Genomic DNA, 25,167 nt, shown 5'->3' with positions numbered 1-25,167 from the left:
TCGGTGATATTTCAACGATATTTGTTATATTTTGAAATATTTTGCGATATTTAGCGATATTTGGTGATATTTTGTATATATAATAATTTTATTTAATATTTACCATTATATTTTAAATAAATATAAATAATGTATCATGATATATCAAGAAATATCCACGATATTTTTCGATATTTTAGATATATCCACGATATTTGCATGTGAAACAATGTTAAATATCTCCAAAAAGGGGAATATATCCACAATACATATCCAGAAATTGAATATCGATAAATGCCCATACCCTGATATTTTGTACTATGGTTCCCACACTTCAAAATTCAAATAACATCAAGAACACGACAAAAGGCGTACACACGCAGACTTGTACAAATTTTAAATTATAATAATACATATGCCACCAAATTTAATTGGTTAAATTATGTTCCATATTCAGATGCATGGGTGTGGATGAGTCCGGTGATATACAACTATTTCACTACATCATTGAGTCAGAACGGAACCCAGATAAACCCTCTTATAATTCAATTATTTGGCATTTTTCGGCGTGTCAACAACTTTTAAACTTTTCCCAACATTTACAACTAGGTCATAGAATTTTATCACATGCAGACATACACATACTACTGTTAATTTCACAACTGTAAAAAGGGCAAAATTGAAGCTATGGTTGTTGTGTATGTAGGTTTATCTAGGGGTGCCAATGGTTAACCGATTAACCGAAACCGAAACCGAATGTTTCGGTTATGGGTCTTAAAAAGTTAGATCCATTTAAAATAGGTTATTAAAAATTGAACCGAAACTGTTGAACTAAATAGTAAAAAACTCGTGGGTACTCGAACCGAAACTGAAACCGATTATTATTATTTCAATATATAAAATTTAATATTATATTACATTTAAGATAATCAAACTCATATATCATAATATAAAATATATTTTTTACGTGTAAAAATCTATTAAATATATATAGCATAATAGTGAATGTGTGTTGTTAAATGTATATTTTATAATTATACATTAAACAAGTGTATCATAGATTGTTAATAATAATATCAACGTGTATATTATGAATTAACTAATACATTTTATATTTATTAACTTATGCACGTATATATTTAAATAGAATACGCATGCTTGATATATTGTAGTATACACATTTATTATAAACCAATATATAGTGTTCATGTTAAAAATTAGTGATGAGATGTAATTGTAAGATGCATATACTCGCATGTTCGATTTAAAATGCGAGTTAATACACGTGTACAAATTATATGTGTATGCACGTAAAATATATTAATGTAACAAATATATGTGATTGCACGTGTACACGATCGAGTTAATACAAGGAAACAAATATATGTGTATGTATGTAAAAAAAAATCAAAATTACAAGGTTAGATATTTGATTATTTTAATTTCTATATCAAAGATTTAAATTATCATATGAATAGTAAATGTTTTAACGTGTATGATTGATATATATTCATAAATTGATGTAAATATGATTGTTGATACATCACTAATTATATATAAAATATTATTGTGTAAGAAAATAAAAAAAATAAAAATAAAAGCAATGAAAGTTTTAGTATTTAATTGATTAAAATTGTTTAATAATCATAATAAATAATAAAGACCCAAATTAAAACCGAAACCGATAAAAACCTATGGTTTTTATGGTTTTGGGTTGGATTCTATAATTCTAATACTAAAACCGTTGAGAATCAAAACCAATAAAACCGCAAATAGTAAAACCCAAACCAAAACCGTTAAGACCCGACCCAAAACCGACCCGTTAGCACCCCTAGATTTATCTGATTGGCAAATGGCAATCCTAATGCACAGGTCTCATTTGCTCATGGACCGGGCTTGGTACTTCATCTTATAAGCCCAGTGGGTTTTGCTTTTGTTTTACACTAGTTAGCTAGTAGCAAAATATCACGCGGTTTATTCCGAAGCAAGTAACAAGTGAAAAACATAACAAGGGGCGCGCCAAATCGCTGGAAAAGAAAGAACGAGGCCCAAGGTAATTAATGTCTAGGATTTATTACTCAAAATTTTCATATGATTGTTCTATGAGTATTTAATAATCATCGAAGCCACTCTTTTAAGTAGTGATTTTCGTTGCTGATGAGGCTTCAATCAGATTAACTAGCACTGTAATTAGTTCACATATGTTGAACTAAATATATATTATTATTGCGGGTATACTTGTTCTTTATAGTCAATGTCAAAGGAAAATTCAATTGTCTAATCTACCATAGTTTTTAACGTAAAGTATTCTTAATTGTATTGTACTTCCTCATTATTTTTTGTGCTTAATATCTTCATGATTCATATTTTGGAATACTTTTATGTTTTTTCATTGTTGTCTTTTTTTGCTATCCCATATATGGTGATAATTGTCCTGTTGGGATTGGTGAATATGGTGGGGGGTTGACTATGAACACGTATCCAAGATGGGATAGAGTGATAGACACTGAAGAGAGGTAAGGACTAATAAGGACTAAAGACCCAAATGACGAAAAAGGAATTAATGAATCATCCTTATCGTTAGCTCCTATAGTGATGAGCCAAAATTTTCTGTCCTTGTGTTTGGAGTGGCATTTTCTCAGATATGGCTTGGGAATGTCGGTAGAGAAGGTTACTTTCTAATTCAGCGTCATATGGACCTCCAGACCTCATGATCTGTCGTCCTTGATAGCCTCTCACCCATTTGGTTTAAGATATTATTAATTTTATATTTCATAAGGTTTTATCTAAAGAATATGTCTGGATTAAAATTTCTGGTTTACGATTGGTTTTTTTCCGTTTTGTCATATTGCTTTCTCTGTTTTTTTTTTACTAATAGATTAAGAAAAATTGAAAAGTTTTTAACATTTAATTTTATTACTTGTATTGTTTTCTCCTTTTCCAGAAGAGTTTCTTCATTTTCCATTTGCTTATTTTCGTCTTAACATTCAAAGAGTATGTGTCATGCCATCACATTTGTTTCCGTCTGTTTGTCAGTGTCCTTGTGAAAGGACATCATATTTGGGCTACCGTTTCAGACGTTGTGCTTGTGGTCAGTTTGTCGGATCTTACACTTATGGCCTGACGCCTAGGAAAGTAGGTTTACTCATCGAATAGTAGTCTGTAGTTGCTTGATAAATTTTTATGAGCAAATGCTTGTAGCACACTTGTTCATTTCTGAGAAGTATGTCAACTGTGAATGACTTAAAAACACAAAACTGGGGAAAAGAAACATCCCCATCCCCCCCCCCCCACCCCAACAAAAAAAAAGGGTGGTAACATTGGGAGTTTACATCGGATATAGATATTTGCTACCTGATTTTCTGACATACGTTGATGTTCATTTTGTCCATGGTGGCATGGTTCTTTCTACATGATGTGTGAGCAAATAAAAGGCCTTGCTTCGCAAGCAGAGTGAGGACTGCAATGAAAGAAGAGAAGCAACGAAGGTTTCATGAGACCCTGCTCAACATACTCTACCCCCAGCCGTCATCACCTCAAGTAAGCCCTAGTTATTAGAATTTTGGTTTCTCAATTTCATTATCTATGAAACTGAATTTCTCCTACTGCAGAGAGATTTTAGTGGAGAAGAACCAGCTGCAACTGTTCGTGACATGGGTATTTACCCATATCCCAGTTTAGGTAATCACATAACTCTGTGTTTGACTATAGATTTTTCATAGTATAATCTCGATATTCACATACAATTTCCTGATAAATTCCATAATTAGATGCTTTTGAAGATTTAGAAGAAAAGAGCTCGGATAGTAGTAGTGATTCTGGCTCTCATCAGAAGAAGCTCACAAGAGCTCAAAGGAAGAGAATTCGAAAGAAGAAACTTAAAGAAGCGGCTTCGCGTCGAAGAAAGATGATTGGGCCTCTTTTACCTTCAACCGATGGCATACAAATTGAAGAAGACAATGAGGTGGAACCCCTTAACTACCTCCATGAGAATACAAATCAACAAATAAGTTGTGGTGCTGTTCAGGAACCAAATGCTGGTAATAACCATCAAGGTTAGAATTAGTATGAAAATTTTGTTTTGATTCGTTAAGAAAATGTTTATGATTTTGGTCAGATGGAGTTGTCTTTGATGCTGTTGTTCTTTCAGGAGACTCATTTGTTCCTACTGCCCAAAACAGACGGAAACACCGAAGGATGGCAAAAAGACTTACCTGTAATAGTTCTGAAGTTGCTGCCTTTAATCATGGACCAAAATATCGCCGATATATCCGATATATCGATATATATCGGTATTTTGGTACACATCGCACATATATCCACCGAATATGGATATAGGAATTTCCGATATGAAACTTTATACCGATATAATCGATATTTCTATATAATCGATATATATCGGTTGACTTTTTGACCATTTTAAAATATAAATCTGATATTTCCAATATATTTCCGATATATATATCCGATATTTCCGATATTATATTTCCGATATATCCGATATTTCCGATATTTTAAATAGTTTGAACTGGTTACTAAAAAAATGGATATATCCGAAATATCCGATATATCCGATATATATCGGTTTTTGGGTACACCGATATATTGATCGATATCGATATTTTGGGCCTTGCCTTTAATCACGTTCATCTTTCTTGCAGCAGCAATGGAGGAATTGCACCATAGTAGCTAGTGGACCAAAGAAAATAAGAAATGGTTCATCCACACGGAAAACGTTGAAGGCAGCTAATAGATTAATGGAAAACGTTGTTCAATGTGACTTCTCCATCGTTTTTTTTCCTCCTTTGAAAGGAATACCCCTTGGGAGACAGTCTCTCATGTTGTTGATGATTGAAGCAAGGGGGTGATTACTTGGTTAGTATTGTCGAGTATCAGAAGATCTTTGTGAATGATTTCTCTTGTTGAGGCCACCATAGTTGTCATGCTAAATTTTTTTAAGGATAGTGAAGATTCAGTAATGATGATAGTGATCTCTAAGCAGGAGTATCATAACTCCTAGTCATATAGAACTTTTGAAGACTTTAAAAATCCTGGTTCTCTAATCAGTTTCGGTTTCACAACGATTTCAAAAAAGCTTTCCGACGTGATTAAATCCTGTTAAAACGCTGCTGTCATCTTCTAGGCTGTGAAATTTAACCTTGTTTCCCTACTTTTTGGTAGGGAGCCACAATTGATGTAGAAACCAAAAAGTAACCAGTGAGATTTGAGATACAGAGTTTATCACACGCAACGGTTTACGAATTGCATTATGGCAAAAGAAACAACTAGTCTACAATCACATACTATCAGGGGTCAAAATAGCAAATTGAATGAACGTATCTTCATATCAGCAATGCGTGGATGTTTTGGTCTGTATAGCTGAATCAAGGGGTTTTACTGTCTATTCTGGTGAAAAAGATTAGAGAACTTTGATGAGCTGAACCGTTCATCCTGTGAGAAGATTGAGTATGGGCAGCCATCTGAGTTCAACTTCAGATTTGAACTAATAACAGAGCCCCTACTTAACAAAGTATGGCGGACCGGGAAAGAATAGAATTAATTACTTATAGGTTTATTCATATTAATTAATTAAAAGTCACCTTGGGTGGGGTGCGTCAAAATCTAAACAGATTGTTCATTCAGATGAAAAGATATTAGATATTTATGACATCAATAGAAAATAAAATTTATTTTATTGGATTGAAATGGATTGACCAAAATTTCAAGGCAAACTTTTTCGTATTCTCTTTTTCAATTTTGTAAGTGTCCAACGTGAAGTATCCCATCTTTGTCACAAATTGTTTTGGCCCTTGGCAATAGTCGTACCCATTATTCATATCAAGAAATAAGCCAAAAGGTTCAATTTCGAATTTTAATCATAATCTAGGACAGTTGGGTTTTGAAACTATTGATAAGAATATTTTTTGGTTTATAACTACTAGAAAAAACCAGATTTCACGTTTTAATTATTAATAAGGACAGACGTGACTTTTTTAATTTTTGCTCTTTCCAATTTTACCCTTCTATATTTGGTATGCACTGACGTCTGTGCATACTTTGCATACCAAGAAGTAATATGCACCGACACTTGTGCATACAATTTTTTTTGTGATGTTTGATTTCAGATCGACGTTTTGATACTTTGCATACCAAGACGTAAGATGTAATCGACACACTCATGCATACTATTTTCTTTGTGATGTTTGTGACCGACGTTTCATAAGATACCTCGTGATATAAGAAGTAGTATCCCGACATTCAGACATAACATTTTCTTTTCAGAATGTTTGGTATGCATTGATGTCTCAAGATTATCTAAGGTAGAAGATACTAAAGTAGTATGCACCAACCAGAATACTATTGTCTTTTTCGGACAAAAGTCAACTATTGTTTTTGAGAGTGTTTTTGAAAAGCGGGTGTGTTTTTTGGTTCATTATTTCCGAATTTTTCATTTTTTGTTTTGCCCGAAAGCAAATCGTTTTCAGAGTTTAGCAACTCGTTCAAAGAAACGCTGAATAAAACACGCAATTTAAAAATATCTCAATTATTAACCACGTTTATAATATTACGGTTGGCGGACCGCTGCTATTCTTATCAAATTTGCTCTGTTTTTCTTCTTCGATAGCATAAGTGCATAACTAGTAAAGAAGCCCATCCTATTTTCCTACAACAGTCCCTTGAACCGCTTCGCTTTATGTTAGTTTCAATGCATTTTATTCTTCTACTTGTGCTGCTTCTACTGGAATGCTCTTTTTTTGAAGTGGTAGCACTCTCCCGCTCAAAAGTAAGGACTCTACCAGGTTATCAAGGTCTGCTCCCGTTCCAGCTTGAAACCGGGTGAGTTCCTAATTAGTGTCACTGCTACAAATTACTTACTATCTCATCTTTATGTCTTGTGCAAACAACATGATTACATAGCAAAAAATGCTAAAGCAAATGAAACACATGTTTAAATTATATGTCCACATTTTTAATGGGTGAAGTTATGTCCCAAATTCAGATACGTTAATGTAGATGAGTCAGATGGTGTGGAACTATTCTATTACTTCGTCGAGTCAGAAAGGAACCCCAAAGAGGACCCTCTTATGCTTTGGCTCACTGGAGGCCCTGGTTGCTCTGCTTTCAGTGGACTTGTTTTGGAAACAGGTGATCCATGTTTTTTCATTTGTTTTTTCATTAATCACTTTCTATCAAACCAGAATCGAAGAGTAGAAAAGAAACCAGGTGACAATGTAATCTGGGGAAGAGGGTTTCTCTTCAACAGATCTTCAATCTCGTTGCCCTGTGTTTCGAATGACTCTTTAACCGTTGTAGCAATCAACAATTAAGTGTCATAGCAAACACCCTATGAGTTTTTGGATACTTGAGTATTGGCAGATGTACTTGTAAAAGAGGTGGATACTACAGTCCCATAATCCTTTGGTTCCATGTAGGTCCATTAAGGATCAACGATGACTACAGTGGGAGCGGCTTGCCTTCATTTGTGTTAAATCCATACTCGTGGACAAAGGTATGATTGAATGAAGCATTTTAAGTCATTTCTCTTTGTCGCTAATATGGTTCTTGTAAAGCCATCTGTGAGGGTGATCACTTTTGAAGGCACTGCTATTTATATGGTGACAATGAACTTCCAGGTTTCCAGCATTATCTTTCTAGATGCACCTGTTGGTAGTGGATTCTCGTACTCGAGTAGTTTGCTGGGATGGAACAGCAGTGACACAAAATCATCTAGACAAACTTATATCTTCTTAAGAAAGGTGGGGTAGCCCTTCCGATACACTTAGCTCATGAAAACCACATAAATATATTCATCGCTTTAGAGTCTGTGAGAATGGACCGGAAAAGAAAAAGATAGAAGTCCAAAAAAAGAACTGTAAAAATTGCAAACCACACAGTTCACATCGGCAGCACTATGCTCACATCACAGGTCAATAGATTACTAGAGCCTTCTGAGCAGTTTTAAGTTTTTAACAGGACATACCAAATGCTCCCTTCCTCAGTATGAGATAAGTTTTTACCACACCTGCCTCATTGACACAATATTTTCAGTTCATCATGCAAGACATCCATGATCTATCATAATTCATAACATCCTGTCCAAGTGTTTCATCTATGTAGATTTCAACTAATTGGAATGATCTTTGGCTAGTGGTTGGCTGATCACCCAGAGTTCAACAATAATCCATTTTACCTTGGCGGTGATTCTTATTGTGGCATTACTATTCCAATCATTGCCAAGGAAATAGCAGATGGTGAGTTTTTGTTTATTTGGATCATCCAGCTTTAATTTTCACTTTTCTTTTCCAGCTCAATTTAATAAAATTCACATCACTCAATTTAATGTGTTGTTCATGGTGGTGTGGCAGGTATTTCAGCTCAGCACAAACCACTCATCAATCTGAAGGTACATACTCTGAAGTGATATCTGAAGCAAGCTGTTGTGTAATTTTAAGAGTTCACTTTACATCTTCACATTGTGTTGTTTATTCCTCTTTCTCTCATTGAAAGAAATCAAGTCAATGGTCACTTTGCATAAGAAGCAGTGTATAAAACATGATATTTTCAGTTTAAACTTGAACATATTGGTCAATGGTAATGCCCCAGGGATATCTATTAGGCAACCCAGTGACAGATGTGCATTCCAATGATAATTCAAAGATTCTGTTCTCCCATAGGATGGCACTTATAACAGACGAACTCTATGAGGTAATTCTATTCACCACAATACATTCCAATTTTTGAATTTCTTCCTTGTATAGCTTGCTCTTCTTGAGGCGCATGCGATATTTATTTTATTGTTTTGCAGTTGACGAAAAGGACTTGCAAAGGAGAGTATGTAAATGTAGATCCTAAGAATGTCGAATGTGTCAAGAATCTAGGAGCTGCTTTAGAGGTGGGAGTGTGAGGATTTTTCTGTCTTCCTTTGGCTTCTAAGTTTTAAGTCCTCTTGGAACTGTCAAAGACGTGTAAAATCAAAATTTCTTTTGTGTTTAACAGTTAATTGAAAGGGTGAACGACAACCAAATTTTGGAGCCAAAATGCGATACTACGGAGCCAAACTGCATTTCAGATCCCAACAACTGCACTATAGAGTTACCTTTGGAAAGAAGGATACAAGGAGATCGAAGATTTCTTGGAAAGAAACTTCCAGCTTTGCTTTTTCCAGAGTCTGAGTGCAGGGTAAGTTCCATCTCTTTCTCTAAACTTGCGTGTAAGTATGTTAGTGCATACTCTTCACATGCTAAGAAGTTTTCAGCAATACCTAATTAATCATTGAACTTCACTATGTAGGAATTTAATTATGTGTCCCTGGTCTACTGGGCAAATGACGGTAGTGTTCGCAATGCTCTCCACATCAGAAAGGTATGATTGTTTCACAGCTATTCAAAGAGCGAGATGGGATATAAGTTAACATCAGTTCGGTATTCTGTGATGACATTCAGGGATCAATAAACACATGGGTAAGGTGCAAAAAAGATATATTACCTTTGGAAAGAGACGTTCAAAGCAGTTTAATTTATCATCAGAATCTCAGTGCTAGAGGTTATCGTGCTTTGATATACAGGTTGATATATCTCACCTTCCCTTTATATGCTAAAGGTTTAAGGGTCGGCAAGTTCATTCTAGTTTTTGTTCTGTTGTGTTGTCAACTAAGGAAAATCCATGTCCATTGGTTACATTTCCAATCTTTTATTGACTCGGCAAAAATTGTGGTAATTGCTACATTCTTGTACATTTGTATTGGACTATTGGTAAGTTGGTGGGTTCCACTTTCCATTAAATTGCTTCAATTACTAATTTTACTTTTCCTTGTAGTGGGGACCATGACAAATATGTAAGTCACTTGGGTACGCTAGCCTGGATTAAATCCCTCAACTACTCTATTATAGACGACTGGCGGCAGTGGTTAGTCAGTGGTCAAGTTGCAGGGTAAGTTTTTTTACTAACAAGTTTCAACCACCTTAGTCTTCTCTGCAAAATCAGATAGCTTAGCGATATATTTGTATGCTAGCAGGTATACGAGGACATACTCTAACCGCATGACATTTGCAACTGTTAAGGTAAGAATGTACCTCCTTCTTAAGTCTAGTAATGATATGATATATTATGCAATCCGATATTATGTATTTGCTTCTCCAGGGAGGAGGACACACAGCTCCAGAATACAAGCCTGAGGAATGCCTTGCCATGATAGCTAGGTGGTTATCTCACAATCCTCTCTAGTTGAGACAGAACTTGTTGTGAGTGCACTATTAACGAAATCATCGTGACTGTTGCCCGTGCTCACCAAGACCATGCAGGAAAACTCTTGTTTTTATGAACTCGTTTTTATTTGGTATTTCTTATTGGCCTATGAATTCTTGGTGTTTGCCAACTTGTTTGTTTCTTATTTGAATTTGGAAACCAAATAAGCAACTTTTAGAAGCAATATTACAAAATCATCTTTAGCTATTTTTTGGTTACAGTTTCTTATGCAAACAACGTAACACACTTTTTTAGGGGTTAGGGGATGACACCTTAGTATTATTGATTTTTTCCCCCTTTTGCTAATGTAGTTCCCACCATAGTACAAAATATCTTGATATATCGTGATATTTGGAGATATCTATTCAGATTTCAGAGAAAGATATATAAATATTACAATATGTTCATAGATATATACGACTGTAAATATCGGTGATATTTCGACGATATTTGTGATATTTGTTATATTTTGAAATATTTTGCGATATTTGGAGATATTTGGCGATATTTTGTGTATATAATAATTTTATTTAATATTTACCATTATATTTCAAATAAATATAAATAATGTATTATTATATATCAAGAAATATCTACGATATTTGTCGATATTTTAGATATATCCACGATATTTGCATATGAAACAATGTCAAATATCTCCAAAGGGAAATATATCCACAATACATATCCAAAAATTGAATATTGATAAATGCCCATACCCTGATATTTTGTACTATGGTTCCCACACTTCAAAATTCAAATAACATCAAGAACACGACAAAAGACGTACACACGCAGACTTGCACAAATTTTAAATTATAATAATACATATGCCACCAAATTTAATTGGTTAAATTATGTTCCATATTCAGATGCATGGGTGTGGATGAGTCCGGTGATAGACAACTATTTCACTACTTCATTGAGTCAGAACGGAACCCAGATAAACCCTCTTATAATTCAATTATTTGTCATTTTTCGGCGTGTCAACAACTTTTAAACTTTTCCCAACATTTACAACTAGGTCATAGAATTTTATCACATGCAGACATACACATACTACTGTTAATTTCACAACTGTAAAAGGGGCAAAATTGAAGCTATAGTTGTTGTGTATGTAGGTTTATCTAGGGGTGCCAATGTGCCAATGGGTAACCGATTATCCGAAACCGAATGTTTCGGTTCTGGGTTTTAAAAAATTAGACCCATTTAAAATGGGTTATTAAAAACTGAACCGAATAGTAAAAAACTCGTGGGTACCCAAACCGAAATCGAAACCGACTATTATGATTTCAATATATAAAATTTAATATTATATTACATTTAAGATAATCAAACTCATACATCATAATATAAAATATATTTTTTACTTGTAAAAGTCTATTAAATATATATAGCATAATAGTGAATGTGTGTTGTTAAATGTATATTTTATAATTATACGTTAAACAAGTGTATCATAGATTGTTAATAATAATATCAACGTGTATATTATGAATTAACTAATACATTTTATATTTATTAACTTATGCCCGTGTATATTTAAATAGAATACACATGTTTTATATATTGTGGTATACACATTTATTATAAACCAATATATAGTGTTCATGTTAAAAATTAGTGATGAGATGTAATTGTAAGATGCATGTACTCGCATGTTCGATTTAAAATGCGAGTTAATACACGTGTACAAATTATATGTGTATGCACGTAAAATATATTAATGTAACAAATATATGTGATTGCACGTGTACACGATCGAGTTAATACAAGAAAACAAATATATGTGTATGTACGTAAAAAAAAATCAAAATTATAAGGTTAGATATTTGATTATTTTAATTTCTATATCAAATGTTTAAATTATCGTATGAATAGTAAATGTTTTAACGTGTATGATTGATATATATTCATAAATTGATGTAAATATGATTGTTGATACATCACTAATTATATATAAAATATTATTGTGTAAGAAAATAAAAAAATAAAAATAAAAGCAATGCAAGTTTTAGTATTTAATTGATTGAAATTGTTTAATAATCATAATAAATAATAAAGACCCAAATTATAACCGAAATCGATAAAAACCCATGGTTTTTATGGTTTTGGGTTGGGTTCTATAATTTCATCTTAAAAGCTGTGACCAATTTCTAAACAATTAAAAAATGAATAATTGAAATATAAATATCTCAACCATCACTTGGTTCAATTGTCTAAAACCCGTGCTATGACGGGGATACAACACATGTCAAAACCTAAAACCCACATCACAACAAGGATCAACTTAACAACAAAAATCTCCAAATTCCTCAACTATCACTTTATTAAAAACTTTCTTCCATCCCAATACAAACATAAACAAACTTTAAGAATATGTGGTCTTCAACATCGATTCTACGCCATATAAAAATGTAACCCACGTTATTACATCCGTCCAATAAAAATAAACTCCTGACTGCTCCAGGGCAAGAATCCAAATCACACCGGCGGTTCGGTTCGCGCTTTCCACCTATGTTCCAAGAACATACCCACGCTTAACCAAAACAAAGAAATATGAGTCGAAGAATTCAATTTTCTTTGGTATGAATAGACTAACCACATTAAACCATTATCATACTTTTCTTATCCAACTAACACTTTAACTCTATCATAACCTAATCATTCACAAAATTTGGAAGGCGAATTAGTTCGTCATTTCACCAAGCATAAAACTTCTTCCCAAACAAAACTTCCATTATATAACTCATTATAATAACTCGTTTTAATATCTAAACCATTGAATTTAAAACTTACCGATATCCATTTTAGATAAGGGTAGGACCGTCCCCTCAAAAAAAATATTATTAAGTCCTACCCTCCCAAGAAAAGAAAGTTAGCAATTTTATATAAGATGTGTAGATATCCTATGGGTATTCCAATGCAAGCCCAAATACACTCGCATAATCAAATTAATTTATCTTATTAATTAATCAATTACTTTTCTTATACACATATTTCACAACCTATGCATCTTTAGGTCATTCCCGCCCACATTTAAGGAATACCCAACCTTACATTCCCCGTCACACTCGAGGAATACAACTAACCCGCAAGGCTAATACCTTGGATTCCTCTACAGGGTAGTCCAAACAATCTGGCCATTTCAAGACATTCAATGAATACCCATAGATAACGCTTAATCGGGCCATTTGTAAAGACATTCAATAAATCACCTAACATATGACATCAACATCGTATAAAACTTAATTTTAAAATTGAGGCGTGGAGAGTTAAAAGAGTCGCGGTAAATTTATTTACGATTATTGAACTTTATTTTATATATTATTTCGAGAAGCGAATGAGTAGCTTTTAATAAATGTATTTTGGTTTACGCGTTATTAGTTTCATGGATGTCTAAGTGTCAACGTTGTATATCATAAAATCTTCTTGACAATCACATATTAGTTAATAATACCGTAACACATTATAAATAGAAAGGTCTTAGCCTAAAGCCAAGCACGTTAATAGTCCTAGACTTATCCTATTAGACCGAATCATAATTTTAGGAAAAAGTCAAATTTTCGGGTCAACTGGTCAAAGTCAACCCTAGTCAAAGTCAAAGTCAACTCTGGTCAAAGTCAGAGTCCACTCTGGTCAACAGTCAAAGTCAGAGTCCACAAACTCTTCTAACCCAAAGGCCCAAAGTCTAAAGCCCATAGTCTAACTTAAGCCCAAAAACTAAAATCCAAAAGTAAAAAGATAAAAGCCCATCCCGATTTGGCCCAAGCCCAAATCAGAAGGCACTGTTCATCTCCTTCCTCACCACAACTTCCACCAGCCGACCACCACAACCCACCAATCCATCTCCAATTTAAATCCCACGGTTGGATTCATCACAAAAAACCCAATCCACCGATACCCTCAAATCTCAATTCCATTATACTGCGAAAATCGCGTTCTACGCCATTAATGGCTTCTCTTGAGCTTCAACAGCCCCCAACCCCCTATGAAATCAATTCTCATTTCACCAACACAGTTCTATACTAAAACCACAGTATAACCCATCAAAACACACAACAAAATTAAATAGTATCGATTCCAGATCGCGCCTCCATTAACGCCATTAACCACCGTCCGACTGCTTCACAGTACTCCAAACAAACCACCAACCTCTACCCATCACTCGATATCAAGTGACCACCCCCTTCAACCAACCAAAAAGGGTTGGTTCTCACAACCAAAACAACCGGCAGTATAAAACATGTGGAAAACTCACTCACTATAATCTAACAATTTTCGACAGTATGTAATCATGTGATTAGAGTTAATACTTCGAATTATTATAAACACACTTTGTTCAATCAGTGCGCAAACAAATTGATTGCAGACAATTTTTCTGTTGTTAAAATCACTGCATAAACATATAGCAGACAAGTTTTTCTGTTGTTCAATCACTGCGTAGACATATCGCGCAGACAAGTTTACAGAGCATGCATAGAACGGCACAGAACCAGCAGATGACGGAAGTTTATAAAATTTAGAAAGACAATAGTAACGAAGAAAATCCATGAGTTAAACAAAAATATCTACTCACCCGTGATTAGCTCCCGCTGTCAGCTAGCTATCCGTAGATTTCTATAAAAACTTCCTTTTCCTCTCTCAGTAAAATTCTCCCTTTTTCTGTTTAAAACTCTCTGTGTTTTCCTAACTCTCCGTGCAAACTCCTTTTTGTTTTAAACCCCCGCGAAAAACAAGGAAGGAAGGTTTATCTCCTAACCTACGGGGTTTCCTATCCTTAACAGAGTTTATCCTATTTTTTGTTTTAATTATTATTATTATTATTATTATTTTATACTAGGAAAACAAAAGAAAAAGCCGGGGTGTTATAAAAACCGTTGAGAATCGAAACCGATAAAACCGCAAATAGTAAAACCCAAACCAAAACCGCTAAGACCCGACCCAAAACCGACCCGTTGGCACCCCTAGATTTATCTGATTGGCAAATGGCAATCCTAATGCACAGGTCTCATTTGCTCATGGACCGGGCTTGGTACTTCATCTTATAAGCCCAGTGGGTTTTGCTTTTGTTTTACGCTAGTTAGCTAGTAGCAAAATATCACGCGGTTTATTCCGAAGCAAGTAGCAAGTGAATAACATAACAAGGGGCGCGCCAAATCGCTGGAAAAGAAAGAACGAGGCCCAAGGTAATTAATGTCTAGGATTTATTACTCAAAATTTTCATATGATTGTTCTATGAGTATTTAATAATCATCGAAGCCACTCTTTTAAGTAGTGATTTTCGTTGCTGATGAGGCTTCAATCAGATTAACTAGCACTGTAATTAGTTCACATATGTTGAACTAAATATATATTATTATTGCGGGTATACTTGTTCTTTATAGTCAATGTCAAAGGAAAATTCAATTGTCTAATCTACCATAGTTTTTAACGTAAAGTATTCTTAATTGTATTGTACTTCCTCATTATTTTTTGTGCTTAATATCTTCATGATTCATATTTTGGAATACTTTTATGTTTTTTCATTGTTGTCTTTTTTTGCTATCCCATATATGGTGATAATTGTCCTGTTGGGATTGGTGAATATGGTGGGGGGTTGACTATGATGGGATAGAGTGATAGACACTGAAGAGAGGTAAGGACTAATAAGGACTAAAGACCCAAATGACGAAAAAGGAATTAATGAATCATCCTTATCGTTAGCTCCTATAGTGATGAGCCAAAATTTTCTGTCCTTGTGTTTGGAGTGGCATTTTCTCAGATATGGCTTGGGAATGTCGGTAGAGAAGGTTACTTTCTAATTCAGCGTCATATGGACCTCCAGACCTCATGATCTGTCGTCCTTGATAGCCTCTCACCCATTTGGTTTAAGATATTATTAATTTTATATTTCATAAGGTTTTATCTAAAGAATATGTCTGGATTAAAATTTCTGGTTTACGATTGGTTTTTTTCCGTTTTGTCATATTGCTTTCTCTGTTTTTTTTTACTAATAGATTAAGAAAAAATTGAAAAGTTTTTTAACATTTAATTTTATTACTTGTATTGTTTTCTCCTTTTCCAGAAGAGTTTCTTCATTTTCCATTTGCTTATTTTCGTCTTAACATTCAAAGAGTATGTGTCATGCCATCACATTTGTTTCCGTCTGTTTGTCAGTGTCCTTGTGAAAGGACATCATATTTGGGCTACCGTTTCAGACGTTGTGCTTGTGGTCAGTTTGTCGGATCTTACACTTATGGCCTGACGCCTAGGAAAGTAGGTTTACTCATCGAATAGTAGTCTGTAGTTGCTTGATAAATTTTTATGAGCAAATGCTTGTAGCACACTTGTTCATTTCTGAGAAGTATGTCAACTGTGAATGACTTAAAAACACAAAACTGGGGAAAAGAAACATCCCCATCCCCCACCCCAACAAAAAAAAGGGTGGTAACATTGGGAGTTTACATCGGATATAGATATTTGCTACCTGATTTTCTGACATACGTTGATGTTCATTTTGTCCATGGTGGCATGGTTCTTTCTACATGATGTGTGAGCAAATAAAAGGCCTTGCTTCGCAAGCAGAGTGAGGACTGCAATGAAAGAAGAGAAGCAACGAAGGTTTCATGAGACCCTGCTCAACATACTCTACCCCCAGCCGTCATCACCTCAAGTAAGCCCTAGTTATTAGAATTTTGGTTTCTCAATTTCATTATCTATGAAAGTGAATTTCTCCTACTGCAGAGAGATTTTAGTGGAGAAGAACCAGCTGCAACTGTTCGTGACATGGGTATTTACCCATATCCCAGTTTAGGTAGTCACATAACTCTGTGTTTGACTATAGATTTTTCATAGTATAATCTCGATATTCACATACAATTTCCTGATAAATTCCATAATTAGATGCTTTTGAAGATTTAGAAGAAAAGAGCTCGGATAGTAGTAGTGATTCTGGCTCTCATCAGAAGAAGCTCACAAGAGCTCAAAGGAAGAGAATTCGAAAGAAGAAACTTAAAGAAGCGGCTTCAAGGTCGAAGAAAGATGATTGGGCCTCTTTTACCTTCAACCGATGGCATACAAATTGAAGAAGACAATGAGGTGGAACCCCTTAACTACCTCCATGAGAATACAAATCAACAAATAAGTTGTGGTGCTGTTCAGGAACCAAATGCTGGTAATAACCATCAAGGTTAGAATTAGTATGAAAATTTTGTTTTGATTCGTTAAGAAAATGTTTATGATTTTGGTCAGATGGAGTTGTCTTTGATGCTGTTGTTCTTTCAGGAGACTCATTTGTTCCTACTGCCCAAAACAGACGGAAACACCGAAGGATGGCAAAAAGACTTACCTGTAATAGTTCTGAAGTTGCTGCCTTTAATCACGTTCATCTTTCTTGCAGCAGCAATGGAGGAATTGCACCATAGTAGCTAGTGGACCAAAGAAAATAAGAAATGGTTCATCCACACGGAAAACGTTGAAGGCAGCTAATAGATTAATGGAAAACGTTGTTCAATGTGACTTCTCCATCGTTTTTTTTCCTCCTTTGAAAGGAATACCCCTTGGGAGACAGTCTCTCATGTTGTTGATGATTGAAGCAAGGGGGTGATTACTTGGTTAGTATTGTCGAGTATCAGAAGATCTTTGTGAATGATTTCTCTTGTTGAGGCCACCATAGTTGTCATGCTAAATTTTTTTAAGGATAGTGAAGATTCAGTAATGATGATAGTGATCTCTAAGCAGGAGTATCATAACTCCTAGTCATATAGAACTTTTGAAGACTTTAAAAATCCTGGTTCTCTAATCAGTTTCGGTTTCACAACGATTTCAAAAAAGCTTTCCGACGTGATTAAATCCTGTTAAAACGCTGCTGTCATCTTCTAGGCTGTGAAATTTAACCTTGTTTCCCTACTTTTTGGTAGGGAGCCACAATTGATGTAGAAACCAAAAGTAACCAGTGAGATTTGAGATACAGAGTTTATCACACGCAACGGTTTACGAATTGCATTATGGCAAAAGAAACAACTAGTCTACAATCACATACTATCAGGGGTCAAAATAGCAAATTGAATGAACGTATCTTCATATCAGCAATGCGTGGATGTTTTGGTCTGTATAGCTGAATCAAGGGGTTTTACTGTCTATTCTGGTGAAAAAGATTAGAGAACTTTGATGAGCTGAACCGTTCATCCTGTGAGAAGATTGAGTATGGGCAGCCATCTGAGTTCAACTTCAGATTTGAACTAATAACAGAGCCCCTACTTAACAAAGTATGGCGGACCGGGAAAGAATAGAATTAATTACTTATAGGTTTATTCATAATAATTAATTAAAAGTCACATTGGGTGGGGTGCGTCAAAATCTAAACAGATTGTTCATTCAGAAGAAAAGATATTAGATATTTATGACATCAATAGAAAATAAAATTTATTTTATTGGATTGAAATGGATTGACCAAAATTTCAAGACAAATTTTTTCGTATTCTCTTTTTCAATTTTGTAAGTGTCCGACGTGAAGTATCCCATCTTTGTCACAAATTGTTTTGGCCCTTGGCAATAGTCGTACCCATTATTCATATCAAGAAATAAGCCAAAAGGTCCAATTTCGAATTTTAATCATAGTCTAGGACAGTTAGGTTTTGAAACCATTAATAAGAATATTTTTTGGCTTATAACTACTAGAAAAACCAGATTTCACGTTTTAATTATTAATAAGGATAGACCTGACTTTTTTATTTTTTACTCTTTCTAATTTTACCCTTCTATGTTTGGTCTGTATTGACGTGTGTGCATACTTCGCTTACCAAGAAATAGTATGCACCAGAGTACAAAATATCCCGATATATCACGATATTTGGGGATATTTATCTATATTTCAGAAAAAGATATTTAAATATCACGATATGTTTAGAGATATATACGACTGCAAATATCAGTTATATTTCGATAATATTTGCGATATTTATGATATTTTGTATATATAACAATTTTATTTAATATTTACCATTATATTTCAAATAAATATAAATAATGTATCATGATATATCAAAAAATATCCACAATATCCACGATATTTGTCGATATTTTGGATATATCCACGATATTCGTGTGGAACAATGTCAAATATCCCCAAAAGGGATATATCCGCGATACATATGAGAAATTGAATATCGATAAATACCCATATCCTAATATTTTGTACTATGGTATCACCGACACTTCTCATAAGATACAATTTTTTGTGATGTTTGGTTTGATCGACGCGCCATAAGATACCTCATGACAGGCAGTACGAAGATGATTGACATCTCAGGCTTTAGATGATGTTTTATCTTATGGCGTTTGTGCATCGACATGACCGAGATAGTATGCATTAGATACCTTGTGTATAACATTTTCTTTGAGATGTTTGGTATGCATTGATGTCTGTGCACACTAAGATAGCATACTAAAGTAGTATGTACCGACACTTGGCCATACCAGAATACTATTGTCTTTTTCCGACAAAAGTCAATTATTGTTTTTGAAAAGCAGGTGTGTTTTTTGGTTCATTATTTCGTACTTTCGTCATTTTTAGTTTTGTCCGAAAGCAAATCGTTTTCAGAGTTTAGCAACTCGTTCAAAGAAACGCTGAATAAAACATGCAATTTAAAATATCTCAATTATTAACCACGTTAATAACATTACGGTTGGCGGACCGCTGCTGTTCTTATCAAATTTGCTCTGTTTTTCTTCTTCGATTGCATAAGTGCATAACTAGTAAAGAAGCCCATCCTATTTTCCTACAACAGTCCCTTGAACCGCTTTGCTTTATGTTAGTTTCAATGCATTTTATTCTTCTACTTGTGCTGCTTCTACTGGAATGCTCTTCTTTTGAAGTGGTAGCACTCTCCCGCTCAAAAGTAAGGACTCTACCAGGTTATCAAGGTCTGCTCCCGTTCCAGCTTGAAACCGGGTGAGTTCCTAATTAGTGTCACTGCTACAAATTACTTACTATCTCATCTTTATGTCTTGTGCAAACAACATGATTACATAGCAAAAAATGCTAAAGCAAATGAAACACATGTTTAAATTATATGTGCACATTTTTAATGGGTGAAGCTATGTTCCAAATTCAGATACGTTAATGTAGATGAGTCAGATGGTGTGGAACTATTCTATTACTTCGTCGAGTCAGAAAGGAACCCCAAAGAGGACCCTCTTATGCTTTGGCTCACTGGAGGCCCTGGTTGCTCTGCTTTCAGTGGACTTGTTTTGGAAACAGGTGATCCATGTTTTTTCATTTGTTTTTTCATTAATCACTTTCTATCAAACCAGAATCGAAGAGTAGAAAAGAAACCAGGTGACAATGTAATCTGGGGAAGGTGGTTTCTCTTCAACAGATCTTCAATCTCATTGCCCTGTGTTTCGAATGACTCTTTAACCGTTGTAGCAATCAACAATTAAGTGTCATAGCAAACACCCTATGAGTTTTTGGATACTTGAGCATTGGCAGATGTACTTGTAAAAGAGGTGGATACTACAGTCCCATAATCCTTTGGTTCCATGTAGGTCCATTAAGGATCAACGATGACTACAGTGGGAGCGGCTTGCCTTCATTTGTGTTAAATCCATACTCGTGGACAAAGGTATGATTGAATGAAGCATTTTAAGTCATTTCTCTTTGTCGCTAATATGGTTCTTGTAAAGCCATCTGTGAGGGTGATCACTTTTGAAGGCACTGCTATTTATATGGTGACAATGAACTTCCAGGTTTCCAGCATTATCTTTCTAGATGCACCTGTTGGTAGTGGATTCTCGTACTCAAGTAGTTTGCTGGGATGGAACAGCAGTGACACAAAATCATCTAGACAAACTTATATCTTCTTAAGAAAGGTGGGGAAGCCCTTCCGATACACTTAGCTCATGAAAACCACATAAATATATTCATCGCTTTAGAGTCTGTGAGAATGGACCGGAAAAGAAAAAGATAGAAGTCCAAAAAAAGAACTGTAAAAATTGCAAACCACACAGCTCACATCGACAGCACTATGCTCACATCACAGGTCAATAGATTACTAGAGCCTTCTGAGCAGTTTTAAGTTTTTAACAGGACATACCAAATGCTCCCTTCCTCAGTATGAGATAAGTTTTTTACCACACCTGCCTCATTGACACAATATTTTCAGTTCATCATGCAAGACATCCATGATCTATCATAATTCATAACATCCTGTCCAAGTGTTTCATCTATGTAGATTTCAACTAATTGGAATGATCTTTGGCTAGTGGTTGGCTGATCACCCAGAGTTCAACAATAATCCATTTTACCTTGGCGGTGATTCTTATTGTGGCATTACTATTCCAATCATTGCCAAGGAAATAGCAGATGGTGAGTTTTTGTTTATTTGGATCATCCAGCTTTAATTTTCACTTTTCTTTTCCAGCTCAATTTAATAAAATTCACATCACTCAATTTAATGTGTTGTTCATGGTGGTGTGGCAGGTATTTCAGCTCAGCACAAACCACTCATCAATCTGAAGGTACATACTCTGAAGTGATATCTGAAGCAAGCTGTTGTGTAATTTTAAGAGTTCACTTTACATCTTCACATTGTGTTGTTTATTCTTCTTTCTCTCATTCAAAGAAATCAAGTCAATGGTCACTTTGCATAAGAAGCAGTGTATAAAACATGATATTTTCAGTTTAAACTTGAACATATTGGTCAATGGTAATGCCCCAGGGATATCTATTAGGCAACCCAGTGACAGATGTGCATTCCAATGATAATTCAAAGATTCTGTTCTCCCATAGGATGGCACTTATAACAGACGAACTCTATGAGGTAATTCTATTCACCACAATACATTCCAATTTTTGAATTTCTTCCTTGTATAGCTTGCTCTTCTTGAGGCGCATGCGATATTTATTTTTATTGTTTTTGCAGTTGACGAAAAGGACTTGCAAAGGAGAGTATGTAAATGTAGATCCTAAGAATGTCGAATGTGTCAAGAATCTAGGAGCTGCTTTAGAGGTGGGAGTGTGAGGATTTTTCTGTCTTCCTTTGGCTTCTAAGTTTTAAGTCCTCTTGGAACTGTCAAAGACGTGTAAAATCAAAATTTCTTTTGTGTTTAACAGTTAATTGAAAGGGTGAACGACAACCAAATTTTGGAGCCAAAATGCGATACTACAGAGCCAAACTGCATTTCAGATCCCAACAACTGCACTATAGAGTTACCTTTGGAAAGAAGGATACAAGGAGATCGAAGATTTCTTGGAAAGAAACTTCCAGCTTTGCTTTTTCCAGAGTCTGAGTGCAGGGTAAGTTCCATCTCTTTCTCTAAACTTGCGTGTAAGTATGTTAGTGCATACTCTTCACATGCTAAGAAGTTTTCAGCAATACCTAATTAATCATTGAACTTCACTATGTAGGAATTTAATTATGTGTCCCTGGTCTACTGGGCAAATGACGGTAGTGTTCGCAATGCTCTCCACATCAGAAAGGTATGATTGTTTCACAGCTATTCAAAGAGCGAGATGGGATATAAGTTAACATCAGTTTGGTATTCTGTGATGACATTCAGGGATCAATAAACACATGGGTAAGGTGCAAAAAAGATATATTACCTTTGGAAAGAGACGTTCAAAGCAGTTTAATTTATCATCAGAATCTCAGTGCTAGAGGTTATCGTGCTTTGATATACAGGTTGATATATCTCACCTTCCCTTTATATGCTAAAGGTTTAAGGGTCAGCAAGTTCATTCTAGTTTTTGTTCTGTTGTGTTGTCAACTAAGGAAAATCCATGTCCATTGGTAACATTTCCAATCTTTTATTGACTCGGCAAAAATTGTGGTAATTGCTACATTCTTGTACATTTGTATTGGACTATTGGTAAGTTGGTGGGTTCCACTTTCCATTAAATTGCTTCAATTACTAATTTTACTTTTCCTTGTAGTGGGGACCATGACAAATATGTAAGTTACTTGGGTACGCTAGCCTGGATTAAATCCCTCAACTACTCTATTATAGACGACTGGCGGCAGTGGTTAGTCAGTGGTCAAGTTGCAGGGTAAGTTTTTTTACTAACAAGTTTCAACCACCTTAGTCTTCTCTGCAAAATCAGATAGCTTAGCGATATATTTGTATGCTAGCAGGTATACGAGGACATACTCTAACCGCATGACATTTGCAACTGTTAAGGTAAGAATGTACCTCCTTCTTAAGTCTAGTAATGATATGATATATTATGCAATCCGATATTATGTATTTGCTTCTCCAGGGAGGAGGACACACAGCTCCAGAATACAAGCCTGAGGAATGCCTTGCCATGATAGCTAGGTGGTTATCTCACAATCCTCTGTAGTTGAGACAGAACTTGTTGTGAGTGCACTATTAACAAAATCATCGAGACTGTTGCCCGTGCTCATCACCATAGTACAAAATATCAGGATATAGCAAAATATCGATCGTTGATTTATGGATATGTATCGTGAATATATCTCCTTCTTTTGGTATATTTGATATTGTTTCACATGTAAATATTATAAATATATCTAAAATATCGACAAATATCATAGATATTGTGGATATTTTTTGATATATCATGATATATAATTTATATATATTTGAAATATAATGATAAATATTAAATAAAATTGTTAACTACACAAAATATCTCCAAATATCGCTAAATATTCTCAAATATCATAAATAGTGTCGATATTTACTGTTGAATATGAGCATATTGTGATATTTATATATTTTTGAAAAAAATGCATAAATGGGTAACGAACTATACCCTTAATCAAACATTGGGGTTCAAACTCTTTTTTGAGCAAATTTGGGTATCAATGTCTACCACGTTTTGCAACGTTTGGTTCTGTTTCATTTCCGTCTATTTTTTTTACATGTGGCATGCTATTTTTTATTTTCACTAATTATTTTCCTATATGACTGTAAAACTTGCCACATCGTTGCCACACGGCAGGGAGTGTTCATTCGGGTCGGGTCGGGCACTCTGTCGGTTTCAGTTTTGGGTAACCCGATTAAAACCCGGTTCTTCAAGACCCAAAAAAAACACAGATCTAAAAAGAAGGTGGCAACTTAAATAGTTATTCAAGATCTAAACCCCAAACATTTACCAATAAAAACATATCCAAATCCCAAACACTTAAAAGTTATTTCTTTCTTGATTCCTCTTTTCAAACTTATAGTTTGGACTTTGGACTCGGAAAATGAAAATTGAAAACCCAAATCTCTAATCGGAATCGGAAAAGTTTTGAGTTGATGATTTATTGTGGGTAGTGATAGCTTTATCTAAACTAATCAACTTTTGTTATCGCTATGTTTTTTTTTTTTTTTTTGATAGTGTATCGCATATTTTTTCGGAAAGTAATAAATTGAAAACCAAATATGGTGGGGCAATTCAAACAATGAAGTCACCACCTTAAACCGCCGTCAGTTCTCTTTCTGCCATTAGAGAAGCTTGAAGGATCAAAATAATGTTTTTTCCTCCCGAAATATTCACTAGGTTGCTATGGCGATATCTGCCGAATAATCGATATATGTTGATTTTGGAGGATTCTATATTATGTCAACATACCACTAGGCAACTTTTACATAGCCACATAGGAAAATAATTTGATAAAAAAAAAAGGTGTGCCACATGTGAAAAAAAAGGACAGAAGTGAAACAGAACCAAACGTTACAAAACGTTGTAGACATGGATACCCAAACTTACTCAAAAAAAAATTTTGAACCCCAATATTTAATTAAGGGTATAGTTCGTTACCCATCTATGCATTTTTTTCTATATCTTTTTCTAATATCTCGATATATATCTCAATATATCACGATATTTTATACTATGCTCACCACGACCATGCAGGAAAACTCTTGTTTTTATGAACTCGTTTTTATTTGGTATTTTTTATTGGCCTATAAATTCATGGTGTTTGCCACTTGTTTGTTTCTTATTTAAAT

The 25,167-nt window shown here is 34.6% G+C and overlaps 4 protein-coding genes across 10 annotated transcripts; all 4 read left to right on the top strand.

Moving 5' to 3' along the window:
- The first annotated feature begins 2,880 nt into the window (after positions 1 to 2,880).
- On the top strand, positions 2,881 to 5,533 carry LOC147520932 (uncharacterized). Its single transcript, XM_086594350.1, has 5 exons — positions 2,881 to 3,519; positions 3,591 to 3,660; positions 3,750 to 4,019; positions 4,130 to 4,271; positions 5,398 to 5,533. The coding sequence occupies exons 1-5, from the start codon at positions 3,445 to 3,447 to the stop codon at positions 5,531 to 5,533; spliced, it is 693 nt and encodes a 230-aa protein (XP_086450476.1). The 5' UTR covers positions 2,881 to 3,444.
- A 938-nt stretch (positions 5,534 to 6,471) lies between these two features.
- Positions 6,472 to 10,431, top strand: LOC147520931 (serine carboxypeptidase-like 7). The gene is made up of 14 exons (XM_086592450.1): positions 6,472 to 6,816; positions 6,980 to 7,125; positions 7,413 to 7,489; positions 7,614 to 7,736; positions 8,129 to 8,231; positions 8,346 to 8,383; positions 8,584 to 8,685; positions 8,786 to 8,872; positions 8,977 to 9,159; positions 9,271 to 9,342; positions 9,423 to 9,544; positions 9,796 to 9,909; positions 9,995 to 10,040; positions 10,120 to 10,431. Exons 1-14 carry the CDS (start codon positions 6,674 to 6,676, stop codon positions 10,201 to 10,203), a joined length of 1,440 nt encoding a protein of 479 aa, XP_086448576.1. The 5' UTR covers positions 6,472 to 6,673; the 3' UTR covers positions 10,204 to 10,431.
- Positions 10,432 to 15,117: 4,686 nt separating this feature from the next.
- Positions 15,118 to 17,993, top strand: LOC147520930 (uncharacterized). Of its 6 annotated transcripts, XM_086592462.1 has the most exons (6): positions 15,118 to 15,413; positions 15,989 to 16,099; positions 16,774 to 16,879; positions 16,951 to 17,020; positions 17,110 to 17,395; positions 17,491 to 17,993. In XM_086592462.1, the coding sequence occupies exons 3-5, from the start codon at positions 16,805 to 16,807 to the stop codon at positions 17,289 to 17,291; spliced, it is 327 nt and encodes a 108-aa protein (XP_086448588.1). In that variant the 5' UTR covers positions 15,118 to 15,413; positions 15,989 to 16,099; positions 16,774 to 16,804; the 3' UTR covers positions 17,292 to 17,395; positions 17,491 to 17,993. The 6 variants fall into 6 exon arrangements, 5 of the variants coding, with proteins under 5 accessions (XP_086448588.1, XP_086448586.1, XP_086448587.1 ...); XM_086592460.1 differs by lacking the exon at positions 15,989 to 16,099 and having other exon boundaries at positions 15,119 to 15,413; XM_086592461.1 differs by lacking the exon at positions 15,118 to 15,413 and having other exon boundaries at positions 15,420 to 16,099.
- Positions 17,994 to 19,868: 1,875 nt separating this feature from the next.
- LOC147520929 (serine carboxypeptidase-like 7) lies at positions 19,869 to 23,756 on the top strand. Of its 2 annotated transcripts, XM_086592441.1 has the most exons (14): positions 19,869 to 20,158; positions 20,322 to 20,467; positions 20,755 to 20,831; positions 20,956 to 21,078; positions 21,472 to 21,574; positions 21,689 to 21,726; positions 21,927 to 22,028; positions 22,131 to 22,217; positions 22,322 to 22,504; positions 22,616 to 22,687; positions 22,768 to 22,889; positions 23,141 to 23,254; positions 23,340 to 23,385; positions 23,465 to 23,756. In XM_086592441.1, exons 1-14 carry the CDS (start codon positions 20,016 to 20,018, stop codon positions 23,546 to 23,548), a joined length of 1,440 nt encoding a protein of 479 aa, XP_086448567.1. In that variant the 5' UTR covers positions 19,869 to 20,015; the 3' UTR covers positions 23,549 to 23,756. The 2 variants fall into 2 exon arrangements, with proteins under 2 accessions (XP_086448567.1, XP_086448568.1); XM_086592442.1 differs by lacking the exon at positions 20,956 to 21,078 and having other exon boundaries at positions 19,870 to 20,158.
- The last annotated feature ends 1,411 nt before the right edge of the window (positions 23,757 to 25,167 follow it).

This window comes from Coptis chinensis, chromosome 2 (genome assembly GCF_015680905.1).
Source record: "Coptis chinensis isolate HL-2020 chromosome 2, ASM1568090v1, whole genome shotgun sequence".
Taxonomy (NCBI): Eukaryota; Viridiplantae; Streptophyta; class Magnoliopsida; order Ranunculales; family Ranunculaceae; genus Coptis; species Coptis chinensis.
Note: the sequence above shows the minus strand (reverse complement) of the source record. Positions and strands in the feature narration are given on the sequence as shown.

Excerpts from the sequence above, each read along its gene's own strand:
- LOC147520929 (XM_086592441.1), top strand. The coding sequence starts at position 20,016 with ATGTTAGTTTCAATGCATTTTATTCTTCTACTTGTGCTGCTTCTACTG. Across the intron at positions 22,029-22,130 it reads TAACAGACGAACTCTATGAG|TTGACGAAAAGGACTTGCAA; the intron begins GTAATTCTATTC and ends TTGTTTTTGCAG. Across the intron at positions 22,890-23,140 it reads TATCGTGCTTTGATATACAG|TGGGGACCATGACAAATATG; the intron begins GTTGATATATCT and ends TTTTCCTTGTAG.
- LOC147520930 (XM_086592462.1), top strand. The coding sequence starts at position 16,805 with ATGAAAGAAGAGAAGCAACGAAGGTTTCATGAGACCCTGCTCAACATA. Across the intron at positions 16,880-16,950 it reads CCCAGCCGTCATCACCTCAA|AGAGATTTTAGTGGAGAAGA; the intron begins GTAAGCCCTAGT and ends CTCCTACTGCAG. Across the intron at positions 17,021-17,109 it reads TTACCCATATCCCAGTTTAG|ATGCTTTTGAAGATTTAGAA; the intron begins GTAGTCACATAA and ends TTCCATAATTAG.
- LOC147520932 (XM_086594350.1), top strand. The coding sequence starts at position 3,445 with ATGAAAGAAGAGAAGCAACGAAGGTTTCATGAGACCCTGCTCAACATA. Across the intron at positions 3,520-3,590 it reads CCCAGCCGTCATCACCTCAA|AGAGATTTTAGTGGAGAAGA; the intron begins GTAAGCCCTAGT and ends CTCCTACTGCAG. Across the intron at positions 3,661-3,749 it reads TTACCCATATCCCAGTTTAG|ATGCTTTTGAAGATTTAGAA; the intron begins GTAATCACATAA and ends TTCCATAATTAG.
- LOC147520931 (XM_086592450.1), top strand. The coding sequence starts at position 6,674 with ATGTTAGTTTCAATGCATTTTATTCTTCTACTTGTGCTGCTTCTACTG. Across the intron at positions 9,160-9,270 it reads TTCCAGAGTCTGAGTGCAGG|GAATTTAATTATGTGTCCCT; the intron begins GTAAGTTCCATC and ends TTCACTATGTAG. Across the intron at positions 10,041-10,119 it reads TGACATTTGCAACTGTTAAG|GGAGGAGGACACACAGCTCC; the intron begins GTAAGAATGTAC and ends TTGCTTCTCCAG.